Raw genomic sequence first — 17205 nt, 5'->3', positions numbered from 1 at the left:
TGTTGGGTGTCTCACTGGCTGTAGTTATGTCGGCATCCAGGAATTGAACCCAGGTCTTTTGCATGGCAGACCAGATTCTTCCAGTGAACCACAGCAGTGAGTGTAATTTGGTACATATAGGAATAATGTAGCACCCATAGTAAGGCTTTTGATACTATGTCCCATAGCATTCTTGAAAGCAAGCTGAGGAAATATGGGTTGGATGAATGGACTATGAGCAGGGAGTTGGACTAGATGTGACCTCCTGTGGTCTCTTTCCACCCTCATTTTCTGAGATTCTGTGATAGGTAATAAAGATGCTGTTTCCTGCATGATGCTGCATCCTGGTACAGATAGGAATGGACTCTGTTAGTTCAGGAGAACAGGCATCTATGCTCATGTGGGGCTTATTGCTGCAGGAATTGTGCTATTTTTTTTAATGGTGTGTGGTGTCAAGAAGTATGAGCTCTTGGCATACGAGCGATTATTGAACAGCTGAAATCTGTTGCAAGCTGTAACACAGTGCCTGCAGCATGCCTTCTGCACTCTGTGGCTTTTTCTGCAGAAAGACAAACTTCACTCTGACTTGCCTTTTTCTGTAACTTCCCTTCAGCTCCTCCAAACAGCAGGTTTGTTTGCAAGCGGTCCTGAATGTTGCCCCTTCTTTTCATGGAGGGTGGAAGTAGGTGACTGAGAGCTCCTCCGAGGAGCTAATAGTCTCACCAAGCATCCAGCTTTCTGCTTCCTTTGGAGAAGTTCATATCCCACACAACACTGCCCTTCCTGAGAGGACAGTGGAAGTTTGTTGGGATAGCACTGTTTAAGGAAAGCTGAAAGATCACTTTTCCTTTCCATACTCCCCGAGCTAAATATACAACGCAACAGCTGATCCCCTGCGTCGCTGTGGGAGTTTACAGCCACTCTTAGCAGCAGGTTGTGGTAGCTCCAGCTGACATTGCTCCATACCCCATGTAGGTCACAAGCCAAAGATGAGGGAAGTAGCAAAGCTTGCCTGTTTTTGTGTGTGTGTGGTTTTGGTTTTATTTTATTTTTTTTTTAATTTGCTTTGCTCCCTTGTTTGGGACAATTTTCCATTTATTCACTTCATATATTTCTCCAGGGATAGACCAGCAGCTTGGGGTGCTGTGAGATTGATAATCATAAGAGCACTGCTGGAAAGAATGGGAGAGCAAGGGGCTGATGTCACGTGGTCGTGTTCAGTTTTTATTACTTTCCGGCTTCTGCTTGATCAAACTCTGTCTGGTCTCTTCTGAGCAGCTGCTGGAGAGGTGCTTCAGAGCCATGACCTGCAGTACTGCTAAGCAGTTGTAGAGGGGATGCGGGCTTGCTTTTACAGCTGCAGCATCAGCACCTGATGCATTAGAAAATAGGGAAACTTAAGTCACCTTGAGGAGTTTGCGATTTGGGATTTTGCTTTCCAAAATGTGTGACCAAGGACACACTTAAATGCCAGGTGCATGTGCAAAATGCAAGCTGCCTGCTGCGACACCTTGAATAATGCTCCTGTGTTCATTAACAAGACTCTTCATTGGTGCTTAGCCCTTCTGAGCCCCAGTGCCCTTTAAGCCCATGAACTGGAGCTGGTTTTTTTTTTTTTTTTTTCTTTACAAAATTGGGCTTAAGCACAACCACTTTGAGAGACCCTAACACTGCTGGAAGAAGGAGTCATTAAAATAATGAACAAGAACAGCCACAGGCCTCTCCATCCTTCCTCTCCTGTGCCTTTTCCCATCCCATCCATGTCATTGCTTGGAACCACTATTTTCTTACTGTGATTCTTTATGAGGAAAAGAGGAAACCTGGTATATTAGAGTGGGAAGAGTTTGCTGGCAATGTGGAGCTACCTGAAAACACGCTCAGAGATGTACATGGGCAGAGGAGATGGAGTGGCTGAAAAGCCATCCTCTGGAGCATCAGAGGGAGAAATGGCGTTTTGGAATAGGCCGCGACAAAAATGTCGGTGGATGTTGCCCGCTTGGAAGGTGAAAAGAGGAGCCTGAACTTCATGCAGAAGTGCAAAGGAAATCGAAGTGTAGATTTGAGGATGAGTGACGTATGGTGGAGCAGGGGTAAAGGAAGACCATGCTGTTGGACATGTTTTGGCTGGGTTGTCTGCTTTGTCTGCAAGTTGTTCAGAAAGATCAATTGTCCCCTCTTATTTCTGCGTGTCTCCGTTGTTGTGGGTCCACTGAGGAGCATCCTGCATTGAGGTGTCCTTAAAGTATTGACCTGTCTATTGAGGCCAGCATGAGTTTTGCCTCCTAGCGTCAGGATGAGGCTGTTCGCCACACTGACTCTGTAGGCTTGGGGCGAAGGCTTAGGTGTGTAGGGAATAACTGCTGGTATTACCATACTGGATCAAACCCCTGGCTTCTCTGGTCCAGAGTCTTGTTGCCAACAGCAACAGGCCTGGACATTTAGGACAAAGATGCCTGAATGCCTGCATCAAACCTGCCCCCCCCAGGATCTTCTTCCTAAGCCAGCAGTTAGTGTTTGTCTTGTTGCTGGGAAATGATGAATAGGATTTACATCTCTTCAGGGATTTTTTTAAAATCCTTATCTCATATAAACACAGTATTTTCTTGTTTGTATAAATGTCTGCTGCTTCTGTGGTCCCTGCTGAGCTCTCAGCTTTAAAATGGTCTTATGATTATGAACTGTGTCCTCAATAAATGTAAATGATAACCAGGGGCTTGACATTTACCCTCCCGTGTTGCAAGGCGGTCAGTAGGAGAGCCCTGTCTGCCTCGTCTGTAGGACTGGTTATTTTGAACACCTCTCGCGTCTCCCCTCGTGGTCTAAACAAGTGCCCCAGTCTTCTCTGTCTCTCCCCCAGGCAGTCTTTCCATTTTGTAAGGGTTTTCTTTGCTGACTTTTGGTTCCTTCTGTTTCTACAGGATTTCTCCTCTCTTTATGGCTCTTCGCTGCCTTCCAGCCCTCCTCATACTTTGCATCTGGTTGCCTTTAGCAGTGCTGATGAGAAGGCACAGCACTCTGCATTCCTATCAGCTTTTTGCCCATTTGATCACTGTATAAATGCTTCATCCAGGGTGGAAGACAACTTATTTAAGCTAAAGCAGAAAAAAGGGGATCACATGGCCATGAGTGAATGAAGGCTGGAGCACCAAGACTCCTGTTCCCACCCGCTGGTCGGCTGTTCAGGACTGCTTTCAAGGTGGACCTGAATTAGTTCCTGAGTGGGAGTGAATATTATGGTAGGAGGGACCAGACTTGAAGGATTAGGAGATTGCTTCCCCTCCTTGTTCTTGTGTTTTCAGTGATGAAGAAGAGGGTATATAGCCCCTTTGGATGACAGAGGGGAGAAAGATCTGGGGATGACTTGTAAAGACCTTATCTGCACAGGTGCAGTATTTGAAACCTGGACCAAAGTACAATATGAAGCTAGTTATGTTCAGTTTGGTTTGTTTGCATCTAGGTTGGCTTTTGTGACTCCTTCGTTCCTATAGGTCTTTATATGCTGCTCCCAGCACAGCCCCCTTCCCCTACTTCTTTTCCCTTCCTACCGTTTGTATTCAAGCCGCACTATTTTATATGCTGCTCTGCGCATGTCCTTTCACGGCATCCGATGAAGCAAGCTCCAGCTTGCGAAAGCTTGTGCTTTCTATATATCTCTGATTTAGTTAGTCTGTGCCGTACAAATCTACGTTGCCTGCATTATGAGTTGGGCCAAACTGTGTCTGAACCACTGCTGTCTAGTATATATCTTTGCTTTTGTATTTGTGTTCATGCTATGTCACAGCTACATACTGTTGCTTGTTAACTTATTTTCCTTGCATTTTTGTCAGGTTTTTATTGTGCCAGTGTTTCCTTTAATTAAAATGCAAAGGAAATTTGAAGAAAAATGAAACAAAGTTAAGGTCAGAATTTAAATTCAGAATAAGCGAGTTTTTCTATACATGAAACTCCTGAAGATCAGGAACAAAATTACCAACTCCTCTTAAACACGCTCTAGCTTCTGCTTTAAGCAGTCACATTGCCCTGCTGCAAGTACTTGATAACATATATGAATATTTCTTGTATGTGTTTGATTGATGGGTTGCTATTGGTCCCACCGCTTACTTTTCTGCTGTTAGCTGGGGGCACAACAGCACATGCAGTCAAGCACTGCCTGCTGACAGTGTGCGTGGGCACAAGCTTGTGCCTGTGCCCACTTGGGCCCTCGGTTTCCAGTTTTACCCATGCGGTCAAAGACATTTTTGACGAAGTTTTCCAGCTGTTCCATGTGAACTCTTAAATGCAGCTAGGAAGAGGCTCCAGGGACCAGCCATTCTGGAGGAAAACTGCAATTCTGCTCGCAACTTGATCCTCCAGCTTTAGTAGTGAAGCACTTGGCATCCCGGAGTGCTGTTTTGCAGCATCTGAGGGAACGTGGGTCAAGGGACACAGAACTTTAGTCAAAGCTGGTCACAATTGCTTTATATTTTTGTCCTGTTGCAGTGAAGTAGTTTGTCTCCTACCGTGACATGTAGTTGACTATCTAGGGGAAGATGATCCAAAGGAAAGAACAGGCTGCATTTTGAAGAGCCCTAATTAGGTTGTTGTTGTTTGGGTTTTGTAATCCTTTCTTCAATGTTTTATTAGATACTTCCTGATTTACAGAAAAAGAAGTCCCCAGATGCATTACAAAGGATATTCATATTTAGCCCCTGTAGCCTAATCTGTTGTGGGCCTGGATGCAGGACTCTACTGTAGCGGTATCTTCAAAACACGCACCCTGGCATCCTTTCAGTTGGAGATCACAGTTCTCCTTTTGGTTCGGTTTCATTCATTCTCAGATTGTTGCTCCCTGGATGAGGTTTTCCATGGTCACCAGAAAAGAATATGTCAAGGGAAAGACAGGCATCAAATCTTCTTTGCTTCTTCTGTTGACCAGGCAATTTTTAAATGTTGTTCATGAGTAGAGCAATTAATTGCTCATTATTTACATGTTACAAAGCACTTGCTAGTAACAGCGAGGGGAATTAGACTAATCTGGACGAGTTGGGCTTTTTTTTGAGTAACACACATTTTAGTAAAGCCAACTGCAAGGTCCCACAAACGAGGTTGGGCACATTTAGAAAAGGAGGGGGTTTATTTTGAAAACGTAGATAAACTGAACCTCCATCCTTGGAGGTATTTAAGACCCAGCTACAGAAAGCCTTGGCTGGGATGATGTAGGTGGGGCTGGTCCTGCTTGCAGCAGGGGGTTGGACTAGATGTGACCTCCTGAGGTCCCTTTCCACCCTCACTTCCTATGATTTGTTGATAATAAATGGGATACTTTGTTGAATGTGAATTCCTCATGCCATGCTATAATTAGAGACCTCATGCATTTCTTGAATGAATACAAGCAGGGAAATATTGAGTAGGATCAAGGAGGAGATATTAACTCTATTCAGTGTTGGGGAGACTTGCTAGATGCTGGTTCCAGTTCTGATGTCCACCCTTTTAAAAGGAAGGCTTGCAAATGGGAGAGGATTCAGAAAAAAGCTTACAAGAATGATTTGAAGTCTGCAAACTATGTCTAGCGAGAGACGTAGGGTCGTGAGAGAACTCCATCGCTGCCTACAGGTACATACATCAGGAAGAGGTTTTTTTAATGGTAGAAGTCTCAGGAAAAGCTAAAAATGATGCTGTGATTGTAAACCTGAAGCTAGACAAATTCAAACTGGAAATAAAAATCTTATTTTTAACACTGAAGGGAATTAACTTTTGGAACAACGTGCATAAGGATGTGGTGGAGTCTCCATCACTTGAAGTTTTTTTCAGTTGACACTGGAAGCTATAGGGATGCCCCAGATGCTGATCTATGGCCCATGTTAAGCAAGAGGTCAAACCAGAGGATTAAAATGATCCACACTTACCTTAATATCTGCCTCTCTCTGCTTAATATCTATGGATCTGTGAATAACTCTTTCTCTGTTCTTCTTATAGTTCCTGAGGGAAGACTTAAATTATCATGACCCGACAGTTAAGCACAGCACCTTCCATGGAGAGGACAAACTCATTAGCGTGGAAGATCTCTGGAAGTCCTGGAAGACATCTGAAGGTAAATATTTCCTTACCTAAACACACAAGTCTCTGTCTTGTTTTACCATTTTAGCCGAAAAGATGAGTATCAGTTCCACTTTTTGCATGGACTTGGACTTGCTCTTTACCAGAAGGGTAATAGGAGGAGGACTGTGTTCCACCTGTACATAAAATGTCTGGAATAGTCGACTAGGAAAATTTTATATTCCAGTTTAAATTATTCTACTTTAAAGCATTTGCTAATTAAATGGTCAAGTTGAAAATGAAGTTGATAAACAGAATAGCAGCACAGTTGCATTCAGCACTGTAGTAACTGTCCCAGAGGACAAATAACATGACAGTTATAGCTTTGAGAGGAACCCGAAAGAAATCATCTAAATACGAACGGTATTAGGTGGTGGAGTAGGTTCTCAAGGGGAGTGTTAATGCCGCATTGCTGAAACACTTCACATTGAACTGCATAAATAATACCATCTCCTTGTAGAATATGCTTTCATATACACCAGTAGGAAGCCAGTACTGCTTCTGGACTATATGGATGCATTATATGTTCCCCGGGCTGATGGCATTAAGTAAGCAGACAGTTCCTTTTGCAGGAGGTGAAACTTCTGTATGGTGCTCCTTTTATAGCAGTCCAGCTGAGTGGTCCCAAAGGCACGGATGGATGTCTGTGGTGAGGTTCACAGCAGAAGGTTGGCCACCATCTTCAGATATACTATAAATGCAGAAGGCATTTTTGCTTGCCACTAACAGCTCATATTCCTTCAACTCGGAGATTTTGAAAACACTTCCAGCTTGCAAACAATCCTGATAGTGTCAGCTGGAAAACGATCAAGCGCTGCCTCTACTGCCCTCGGCAAGTTCCTCTGACTCCTGTTCCGACATAGCTCTGGGATTTGTTACCGTTTGTTATGGCCTCTCACAGTCTAAAATTGTCTTCAGTGGGGCCAGAATCCTTACCTATTCCCTACACTCTTGTTTTCCCTGAGAAGTGCTACGAGGCAGTGATGCGAGTCAAAAATACCAGTGGTATTGGGGAATTTTCCGGTGGAGGGTGCCTCCATCAGCAGATCCTGAAGCATTTGATTGAACTTTCAGCAGAAACTGAGTGGGTTCCTGATGTTTCCCTGGCTTCTCTGCCCGTGGCTTCCAGACTTCATCCAGGAAGCTTGGGGAGCTGCAGACATTTAGAAGGGGTTAAAGCTAAATGCCACCTTGCTTATTCTTCTACCCAAAACTTAGGAATCCCTGCTTGTGTGGGAAGTTTTAGGCCATTTAAATTTTTTTCAAAAGTCAATGAAAAATCTAGTTTCTGATCAGTGCCAGTAAACAGAAAAAGCAGGAGTAAATAAGAGAGCAGCTGACTATGTGTCTATTTAAAAATTAAGTGATATCATGCCAGATTCTGCAATCCCTTTTTTCCAGGATTAGACTTGCAACCACGTAAAATTGCATGGCTTAAACTTTTCCAAACCACTTTAAAGTTGGAAGGACGCTGATGGGTCCTGTTTTGTCTTGTGTGCATTCGAGGAAAGCCCGATGTTGGAAATATTTATTCTGTTGTACCAGTGTTTACAAACAGCATTGCCTTAAGTCCATCTAATGTCCATTAGATAAGCCCTAGAGCCATTATGGGCATCCCGAGACATTTAGAGGTCCGTTAATTGCTCGGTTGCTTTGCTTGCTTGCTGTTCCTGGAGCACATCTAAGGAACATTTCTTCATACGCTTCTGCTACAGGATTTTTCCACTTGCTGTGTTGTTTCCACATCGCTTAGCAAGCGCTTTGTTTTTTCTGCCTCTCCATTCCAAGTGCCTTACTTAATAACATGTTATATGGTTAGCGTGCAGACAGAGTCTAATCTCTCCGAGCACGGGCTCCAGCTGAATTCAGTGGTGCATTCATGGAAGACTTAGCAGAATTAGGGGCGGAGAGGAGGCGGTGCTTTCCTGCTGCAGTTGTCACCCAAAAAGGGACTTGAAATGGCACTGTGGGAGCCTGCCTTAGGTGTCAGTCAGTGACAGGCTGCTCGGTTTGTGAGTGAAATACATTTTTTCTGTTTACCATCCCCATAGTTACTGCCTCAGAGGCTGAAATTACTGTGTTTTCTGTTCCTCAGATTGTCACCGAAAATGAAGGCTTGTCATTGGGAGGTTTGTTCTTGGTGTTGATGGGCAGGCTCTTGTTCAGTATCCCAGAATGGTGTTGGCCGTTTTGAACTAGAAGCCAGGATAGATTTGCACCTTACAGACTAACCCAAATAGATGTGTATATAAAACAAGCTTTCGTCAGCTGAAGCTCCCTTCATCAGATGTTTCAGCTCAGGAAAGCTCGCGCTGTATCTACTACTTGGTTAGTCCGTAAAGTGCAGATCTGCCCTGCCTTCTACTTGACTTCAGGCAACCGTGGCTAACTACGTCTCTGCAGAACTGGCCAGAGGAAAGACTGTGTCTGTCAATAAAATAAGAATCACAGAACAGGCTTTTGGAGTAAAAGCTGCAGTTTTATGCTGCCACCGCTCCAGTAGGAAAACCTGACCTGGGCTTGCTGTGCAAACCCTTGCTCCGCCTTCTCCCCTAAGCAGCGTGCACATACCGGGCAGCTGGTCAGCGTGAGTTCCCTGTCACGCTCCAGTATTTCTGGAGGCAGTCAGGCTATTTATCAAAGAAACTTCCCAGTCCTTAATGCTACGAGGAAAGACAAAGGCAGGCTGCTTCTGAGGAAACCCGCATGCAAACATGCACCGGACAGGCAGCCGTTAGCAGCCTGGGATGTGAAGGCAGAGGGAAGCCCTCCTCAGCTAGATAAATTGATGGTCACTGTCTGTGGGGCACATTTCGTGTCCTTGGCCCTTGCCTTTGAGCAGTTGCCACACTCCCTGGATATCTCCAGATTGAGAGCAAGGGCTTTTCAGCTGGGCATAGACCCAGGAGTTGGCAGGGGCACCTGTTGTAAGGCCCTCTGTAAGCAAGGCTGGCTTTAAGTCCTCCGGGCCACAGTTCCTTTCCTTGGATGACAAGAGATGCTTGTTCCCGACGGGCTCACGCATTGAAGTAGTGCACAAATAAGAGCTGGAAATTGGAATGGATTTTGCTTGTAACTCTTTGAGAACAGAGCTCACTTCAGCCTCGTGGGCTTTAACTCGAGGTGTTTTACAAAGAAAGTTTCAGTGGACTTTATCACCTCCACCTAGCCCTTGAAGTGTTTGTTGGCAGGGGTGAGAAGCCGTTTTGGTGTTTAACACCTAGGTTTGGAAGAGCCGAGTGTGATGTCCAAGTCCTATAGGTACGTTCTCATTTGATGCTTGCCAGATGTGAAGGGGAGGCTTTATGGCCACGCCCTGGCTTCTGTCATGTGGAGTTTCATCCAGTTTAATGCCAGAAAGGGTTATCTCTGACCAGTGTGTTTTTTCTGGCCTAGGAGATTACACTCTCCTTATATCCAACACTCCTCTGCTAACTTCTGTCAGACAACCAGCTCCTACCACACCACAACTTCTGCCCACGTAGGGGAATTCATCTAGATAGCGTGGACGACGCTCTCATATTCTCATGCATCTATGCTAAGTCGGGGAGCTGGGGTGCAGTTGATAGCTGATGTTAGCAAGGGCAAATCTATCAAATTCCCTTTTTTAAAGCAGTGATGACTGATTTCGACATCCAGAGGAATATCTAAAAGCACAGTGTGCGCATCTGAGAGGTGTCCTGGATTGTGCAGTAGTTGCAACCAAGCAAACGGCTGGACATCAAATAGAAGGCCTTGTTTAAATGATCTGTACAGTGTGTATTGGGTATATGCATAACTTGTCCACCTGCATAACATGCCACTGCTCCTAATTTTTGCCTGTTGCTCATAAGAGACTCTGGTTATCTGCGTGTTGGTTAGACTAGAGGCATAAACCACTGCAGCACTAGGAATGTTTAGGCCCCATTGTCTATTTTGTGTAGTAATCTAATTGTCCCGTTTCACTGTTTTAAAGCAGTCTTGATCTAAAATGGCATCTCCCAATTTGTAAACTGCAAGTAGAGAAATAAAATAGTCTGAGAAACAAAGAAACCAGCTTTATTGAGTCACAAGCTCAGCAGAAGCTGTTCCTGTAGTTAATTGGCACTGTTTGCACCAAGTCTGGACAAGCGCATATTCTAGTTAAGCCCCTTTTTCATCCCCAGGCTGTGCACTTCAACAGAGTGTGCTCTGGTTTTCTTGAATGCTGCTTGGAGAGGTAGAGTTATGCCCCACACATCTGGCACAGGTGACGGCAGGTATGTTGGCTAGGAACAGTGTTGCATTTGTCCTTGGTTCACATTGTGCCTGTTTGTCCCAGAAAAAAATGATCCGGGATTTGTGTGTACACGCATCTCCCTTCTATAATTGAGGGTTAGTGAGCAGCTGAATACGCTGCTGGTCCTGGGATGCCTGTGCAGATGCATTTTGCTGTGTCCTGGGATAAGCTGTTAGCACTTCTTATTCTGTGAACCTTTTAGGATTCATCCTGAGACAGCGGACACAGATGGGCAATTGCGGTATCTATTTGTAGCCATCAGAGCATGACAGAAAACCCCCATTCCCATGAATGGCCTTATTGCTTAAGAAATTTTTTAGATATTTTAGCCACATTGCTGCAGTCAAGCGAAAATTAGGGGCAAGATGGAAACCTCGTTTCTTCTTTAGGTGCCTGAAAGTAGGAGATGTTCTTAAATGTGGGCCCCAAAGGATTCCCTCAAACCCATGCAGGGTATCCCAGGGCAGCATGGAGAAAAGCACTCTTTTGTTTCATTACAGAAAATCTGTTCCTGGGTCACTTTCTTGCCATTTCTGAAGAAAACGGTTTCTGTCCCTGTGCTCCACTGTGCTTGTGCACCAGTCTGCATGAGTGAATTGCTGCGCCGAGGTGACAGCAGGGTATATAGGGATTGCCGCTGTCTCTGGAGCTCTTCTGCCCTGGAGGGGTCCCTGAGTCTCATGGAGTGACACCCGTCTGTGTTTCAGGCACATAGCAGGAGCAGTTGTGTCTTGCTGGAAAGTGAGGGATTGCAGGGATGTGGTTTCGGAGAGGCAGGGAGCGAATTCTCACAAGGCTTTTTCTGCAAGCTTCTGTGATGCCAGCATTGTAGTCTTCCTGTATGGTGCTATTGCCATGCAAAGTCATCCGTCCCAGAGAGGTCTTGCCTGAGGTAATTTTTGGGAAAGGTGCTACTTGCCTGTTTGTGCTTCGTGATATACGCCGGACAGACGATGCGCAGCTCTCACACCATCAAAGAAGTTAGAGATTGAAGAAAACACCTGCAGTCACCTAGTCAGAATGACTCCCTACATGACATTCTCCCGGGTTTTATCTGGTAACTTCTCTCTCCTGGAAAAGCTACCAGATTTGCCATGTGTCTTCCAGAGAATGGGTCTGCTTTGTGCGGTGATTCTCAACCAGGGTGTTGCAAGATCCTTTTAAGGGTGACACAGGAGTCACAATATTAGCACAAATGCCTACATGTGATTCACCCAGAGATTTCCAGAAGGACTCCACAGGGAAATATTCAGCCCAGCTGTGGGCTGTGCAACAGAAGAATTGCTCTAATATTTTTCCATAGTGGGGAAAAAAAAAAGTGAAAGCTCAGAGCTGGCATCTTCCCAGAAGGGCCTGATGTGTGCAGCCATTTAGCACTGGGGGTTTTAACCCTGCAGAGACTTTATCTTCACTAAGGGCAGAAGGCAGGGGTGCATCTGGTGTGATGCCAGTTGATGCGCCAGGGCTTCCAGCAGATTGGAGGCCTGTTGTACACTAAAAGCATTAAGCAGCTTGTCTTTGACCTCCCTACAGTGTATAACTGGACGGTCGACGAGGTGGTGCAATGGCTTATCACTTATGTAGAGCTACCGCAGTACGAAGATACCTTCAGGAAGCTGCAGCTTAGTGGACACGCCATGCCCAGGTCAGTGCCAGCTCCGTTTTCTTACTTCCCTGTTGGCTGTATGTGCATGGGAGCAATGGACGTCGCAGGATTTCATGCTGGGGTTGGTTGTTTGCCTCTCTGCAGAGGGCCAACACAAGCCTTGCCTTGCTTAGCTACCATTTGAACCCTGTTGCATGGGCTTAGGGGATGCATCTCTATGCACGCCGAAAGTGCAGTCTTGTGGATACAGCCCTGGGTTAGGACCAAGCTGGCTTGGGTCCAGTTCCTGACCTGCCACCTCCTTGACTATGGGCTAGTCCCTGAGTCTGTTGGCTCCCCAGCTGTCACATGTGTATAATCCTCCCCATAGCCTCCCCCAACTGTTCTCTGGCCCAGTCCCTTTAGAGCAGCAATTCTCACACACAGTACCGCAGCACCCTGGGGTGCACTGAGATCCTTTGAAGGGTGCTGTTCCATGTCACGCAGCATTAGCTCCATTTGGTTTGCAAACGTGATTCAAAAGGTTAAACTCAGAGATTTCAAATAGAAATTCATAGTGTGAAAAACATTCTGCCCTGTTGTGGTCTTTCTGAGATCTTTGCAGCAGAAGAATCGCTGTTATTTTTTGGCAGTCAAAAAAAAACAAGTGAAAACTAAGAGTTTGCATTTTCTGAGGGGTGGGGGGCCTTAAGTCTAAAACGATTAAGCGCCACTGCTTTTAAAGTGTAAGCTCTTCTAGGCAAGGATGATCTGCCATCATGTGCATCTTCAGTGATCTGCAGAAGTACACCCTGATCCTGCTGTGGGTTTCTTCGTAACGATCTACCTGGGATCTTTTGAGCACCTATTGCCAACCCTTTACAGAAGCGGGATATTATCTGCTGTGGTCCTCCTGCTTTCTTTTAGCAGGTTCAGATGTGATGTCTGGTGCAGTGTCAGGGTGAACTGTGTAGTGTTGCTAAGAGATTAAACTGTAGATGCATCTGGGCTGGTTTGGACAGGGCTGATCCTACCTCAGGCAGGGATTGGAGTAGAGATGACCTCTGCAAGTCCCTTCCCATCCAACTGCTCTACGATTTCTGTGATAACCCTAATAATAAGCAAGAGTGGCTGAATCTCTTTGCATAACAGGACGGCTTACTCTTTTAATCTGGGGAGGCCCTAGCAGCTTGGCAGGAGCTCAGTGCTGCCCTTTGGCCCAAATTTGTTATTTTCTCTGACAAGGGGCTTGGAGGAGGAGGAGGCGTAACCAGCAATAAAACAAGGCTTTTGTGGCAAGATAAGTTTTACCTGGAACCACTGCTCTCCAGGCCTGCGCGCCCTGGCCTGATGATGGTTTCCCCCCTCTGGGTGATGTGCTCTTTCTGGGCAGTGCACTGGACAGGGGTCAAAGAACAGCCACGTGGGTCCGAGAAAGCAACTGATGGACAGTGCAGCCCCATGGGGAGAGATGGGTGCATCAGGGGAGGTGACCTTTGGTTTCCAGGTTAAATGGAATGAAAACTTCATTTGTATTTCTCTGCCGCTTGAATCAGTGTCCTCCTGGATGCCCAGAAAGCTATTTTTCAATACCCGTTCTGCCTCAAAGGCATCGAGTCTTGTAGTGGCCTTCTGTTCAGTGACATCTGAGGGGACAGTGCCCTGGCTTGGTTTGCTGTTTCTCCCCACAGAGCTCTCGCTCTAGAGTTACCTTTTCCAAACCAGTATGTAACTGCTTGCCTTTTCTTCCCTGCAGGCTAGCAATCAACAACGCCACCATGATGGGAACAGTACTGAAGATGACTGACCGGAGCCACAGGCAGAAGCTGCAGCTGAAGGCTCTGGACACGGTGCTGTTTGGGCCTCCTCTCTGTGAGTAATGCTGAAGATCCCCTGCCCTGTAAGGGGGAGGGGAAATGCACTCAGTGCAGATGCAGAGCTGAGATGTGCATAGGTGAACCCATACCTGACCCTACCAAGGGTCACTGAGGTAAGTTGCACAAAACAGGCAGGCATTAAGGGATGCCATCCTGTTGAATATGTAGGTGCAGCTCCCAAAGGCATGTCCAGGTGTGTAGTCCCACCTTTCTACTAGTTGGAACAACAGCACAGTCCACAGGGCACAACACTGAGGTCAGTCTGTAGCCTCAAAGCAAATTGGTTATTTTCTCCCTTGTGGAACGGAGCTGTCCTGTGACCGGGCAGGGGAGATGTTCTCTAGTTGACCCAGCTCTCTCGTCTATGGGACAGGTGCAAATTAGACTGATCTTCCATGAGGAACAGAGCAGGGCAGGCTGGTTGAGAAGACCTGTTAGACTGAATGGAAACCAGGAACTGAGTCCTCCTCGCAGAGCACTGCCTAATGGGGTCTGGGTGGGGGCCCCTGCCTTGTCCTACCCCCTCAGCGCTGCTGGTGGGGCTCTGGGAGCTGTGTTTTGAATGAAGGAAGGTAAATCTGGTGAGGTTGTGTGGTAGCTGTCACATTTTCTCTCTTGTCTCTCCCTTCCAGTTTGTTTTCCCTTTTTTTGTATTTCTTTTCTTTTTCATGCATCTAGTAGCACCTAGCCAGCTGCTTCCCTGGGCAGTGGGCTAATGTAGGATAGAGGACAGTTCTTTAATCTTTGTTCTACTCCCTACCAGCACATCTCTGGGTGCATCTTGCTCAGGGTCACACCTACGAAATAAGGGACTGCATCCCGGAAACAAGGGACTCCAAAAAAGGCTTTGGTGGATGCCACCAAGTAACACATCAGCCCCCTGTGCAATGCTGTAGCAAGAGGGACTCGTGATTCTTGGATGCCTGCATGGAAAGGGTATGGAGGTGGTTTGACCTCTGTATGACGGTACTGGGGGAGGGATGGTGTTTAGCTGCATCCATGTGATCGTTGTGGCATCCCCACTGTAAGAGATGCGGAGCTCTGAATAATTCTGGGGCTCTTGATCGAAGGCTGAAAATATGCCTCACAGTGAAAGGCTTGAAGAGCTCAGTCCTTTTTGTTTATTGAAAAGAAGCTGTAGAGGCAAGTTGAATACAGGGCATGTTACTATCTCAGGGAAAAGTACTGGGTGCCAAAGGGTTCCGTCATCCAGTGGAGAAAACGCAGCTTTCATCAGACAACCTTAAGCGCAAAGGAAAAGCTGCTCTTCCTGTAAGCATTAAAGTTTGTCTTCATCAGCAGTGATACCCCATCCCATTATGATGACTGTAGCAGCATTTTCTTAAAGCTTTTAAATCTGAGCTCTTTCTGTTGTGACAGCACAAGTGGAAACGCAGCCAAGACTAGGAACTGAATGGGATATGGTCTGAAAGCCTGCGGTACAGAACTTGTGATGGTGGATGGCCACTGGGTAAACACCCAATGAATTATTAATAATTGCTGTAAAGGACTAACCCTGTTCTTCAGCCTAATATTTGCACCTTGATTAGCTGATTCAGGGGGTTGTCTTCATTTAACTCTTGAATTGTCAGAGAGCTCTTCATGCAGAATTAGATCCTGATGGAATGGATTACAAAACTGCAGGGTGCCTTGAACAGCTGGCCATTCTTAGCCACACTCAGGAAGTCCTTGGTCTCCTTTTAAGCTGCTTACTTCTGGATAGAGAGAGTTGAAACGAATTCTGATCAAGTGAAAGCGTCCTCTCTTGACAGGTGTATCCCATTGGGTACGTTAAACTGTTGACTGATAGACTGCAGCCCAGAGGTGCAAGACTCTTGCTTTTACTTGCTGAGGCCCAGGATAGCTGGTGATTTGGACGGTTTCAAAACAGACGGACTGTAAAAGGCACACTGTCCAGTCATCCACGGCAAAGCCATCAGAAATGGTAGATAAAATCCTGATCCTGCAAGTAGAGATCACAGCATACATGCAGAGGGAATATTTTGCTTGCTCGCAAGACAGGACATCCTTGGCTGGATGTGAAGCCAGATGTTTGTTCACTAGTGAAACTCTGAGATCTGATGCATAGCTCCAGTAGGCGTGTGGTCACCTACATCTCTTGTCTAACATGCGGGATGTTGGGTAGAGCTTTTAGGATTTTGTGGGGACTGAAGTTCTTCAGAGAATCATAGAAAGCCATCTTAGACACGTGCTTGCCTACTCTGTTGTTAAAGGCACAGACAAGCTGTGCATCAAACCATGAACCAACCCCCTCCTGAGTACAGGACTCAGGTTTTCAAAACTAATTTGCCCTCCTGCTGCTGTAAATAAAGGCCTTGTACTTCAGGTTGAGAAACAAGGGAGAAAAGGGAAACCCTTAAACATAAAAAAATCATAGGTAGGGCTGGAAGGGACCTCAGGGGATCAAGTCCAACCCCCTGCCTGAGAGAGGTCTTGTGTTCTACAGTCATAGAAAATGAAGCTTGAAGGGAGCTCAGGAGGTCACAACTAGTCCAGCCCCCTGCTCAAAGTAGGACCAGTCCCAACTACATCATCCCAGCCAAGACTTTGTCTAGCGGGGTCTTAAAGCCTCCAAGGGTAGAGACTCCACCACCTCTCTGGGAGCCCGTTCCAGTGCTTTACTGTCCTCCTCGTGAGAGAGTTTTCCCTAATATCCAACCTCAACTTCCCTTGCTGCAGCTTGAGCCCACTGCTCCTTGTTCTGTCATCCGCCACCACTGAGAACAGCCCAGCTCCATCCTCTTTCGAACCCCCCTGCAGGGAGTTGAAGGCTGCTACTCAGTCTCCTCTTCTCCAGACTAAATCAGCTTAGTTCCCTCAGTGTCCTTTACAGGGATCAAACCTGCAGCCTTGGCGTTGTTAGCATCATGCTCTAGCCAAAACAGCAGTATCACACTGAAAACAGAACTCCACTTACTATATGCTGTTGTCATTTCAACAACTTTGTATGGCTGCGAGACCTGGACACTCACTAGAGCACTGGAAAAGCAAGTTTGAGACCTTTGAAAGTGGTGCTTCAGAAGACTTCTTGAAAGCTTAAGAAGAAGAAAGATGCAGTGGTTTGGACGTGTAAGAGGAAGACCCGGCACCCGAGCTTCCGTTTCCTACATCCCACCCTTCATCCCAAAGGGCCACAAAACACTTGGGGCCACTTTAGCCGCCTCTGGAGTGGAATACAGCAGGTGCCAACGATCTCATTTAATTTGTTAACCTGTGTATCATCATCATCATCAGGGCTGAAAATCGCCTTTGCCCCAAGGATTGATAGGGCATAAAAAAAACGCTGTGTTCAAGTGATGCAGCCTGGGAATTTAGGGCAGCAGTGTGTAATTAGCCAAGTGAGAATGCTATCTTTGCCACTAATGGCCGCAGCCCAGCTCTTGTTACACGGGCTGTAGGAGTTTTAATCA

General features: G+C 46.2%; 1 protein-coding gene across 3 annotated transcripts in view; it reads left to right on the top strand.

Moving 5' to 3' along the window:
* The window catches only part of STIM1 (stromal interaction molecule 1), a 140145-nt gene that overhangs the window by 71320 nt on the left and 51620 nt on the right, over positions 1-17205 (top strand). For all 3 annotated transcript variants that reach the window (XM_019530504.1, XM_019530506.1, XM_019530505.1), the window contains exons 3-5: positions 5935-6049; positions 11846-11957; positions 13654-13769. In XM_019530504.1, coding sequence (XP_019386049.1) covers positions 5935-6049; positions 11846-11957; positions 13654-13769 — 343 coding nt within the window. The remainder of the gene's footprint in view (positions 1-5934; positions 6050-11845; positions 11958-13653; positions 13770-17205) is intronic.

This window comes from Crocodylus porosus, unplaced genomic scaffold (genome assembly GCF_001723895.1).
Source record: "Crocodylus porosus isolate Cpor-Errol unplaced genomic scaffold, CroPor_comp1, whole genome shotgun sequence".
Classification (NCBI taxonomy): domain Eukaryota; kingdom Metazoa; phylum Chordata; order Crocodylia; family Crocodylidae; genus Crocodylus; species Crocodylus porosus.
This window is presented reverse-complemented; position numbering and strand designations above follow the sequence as displayed.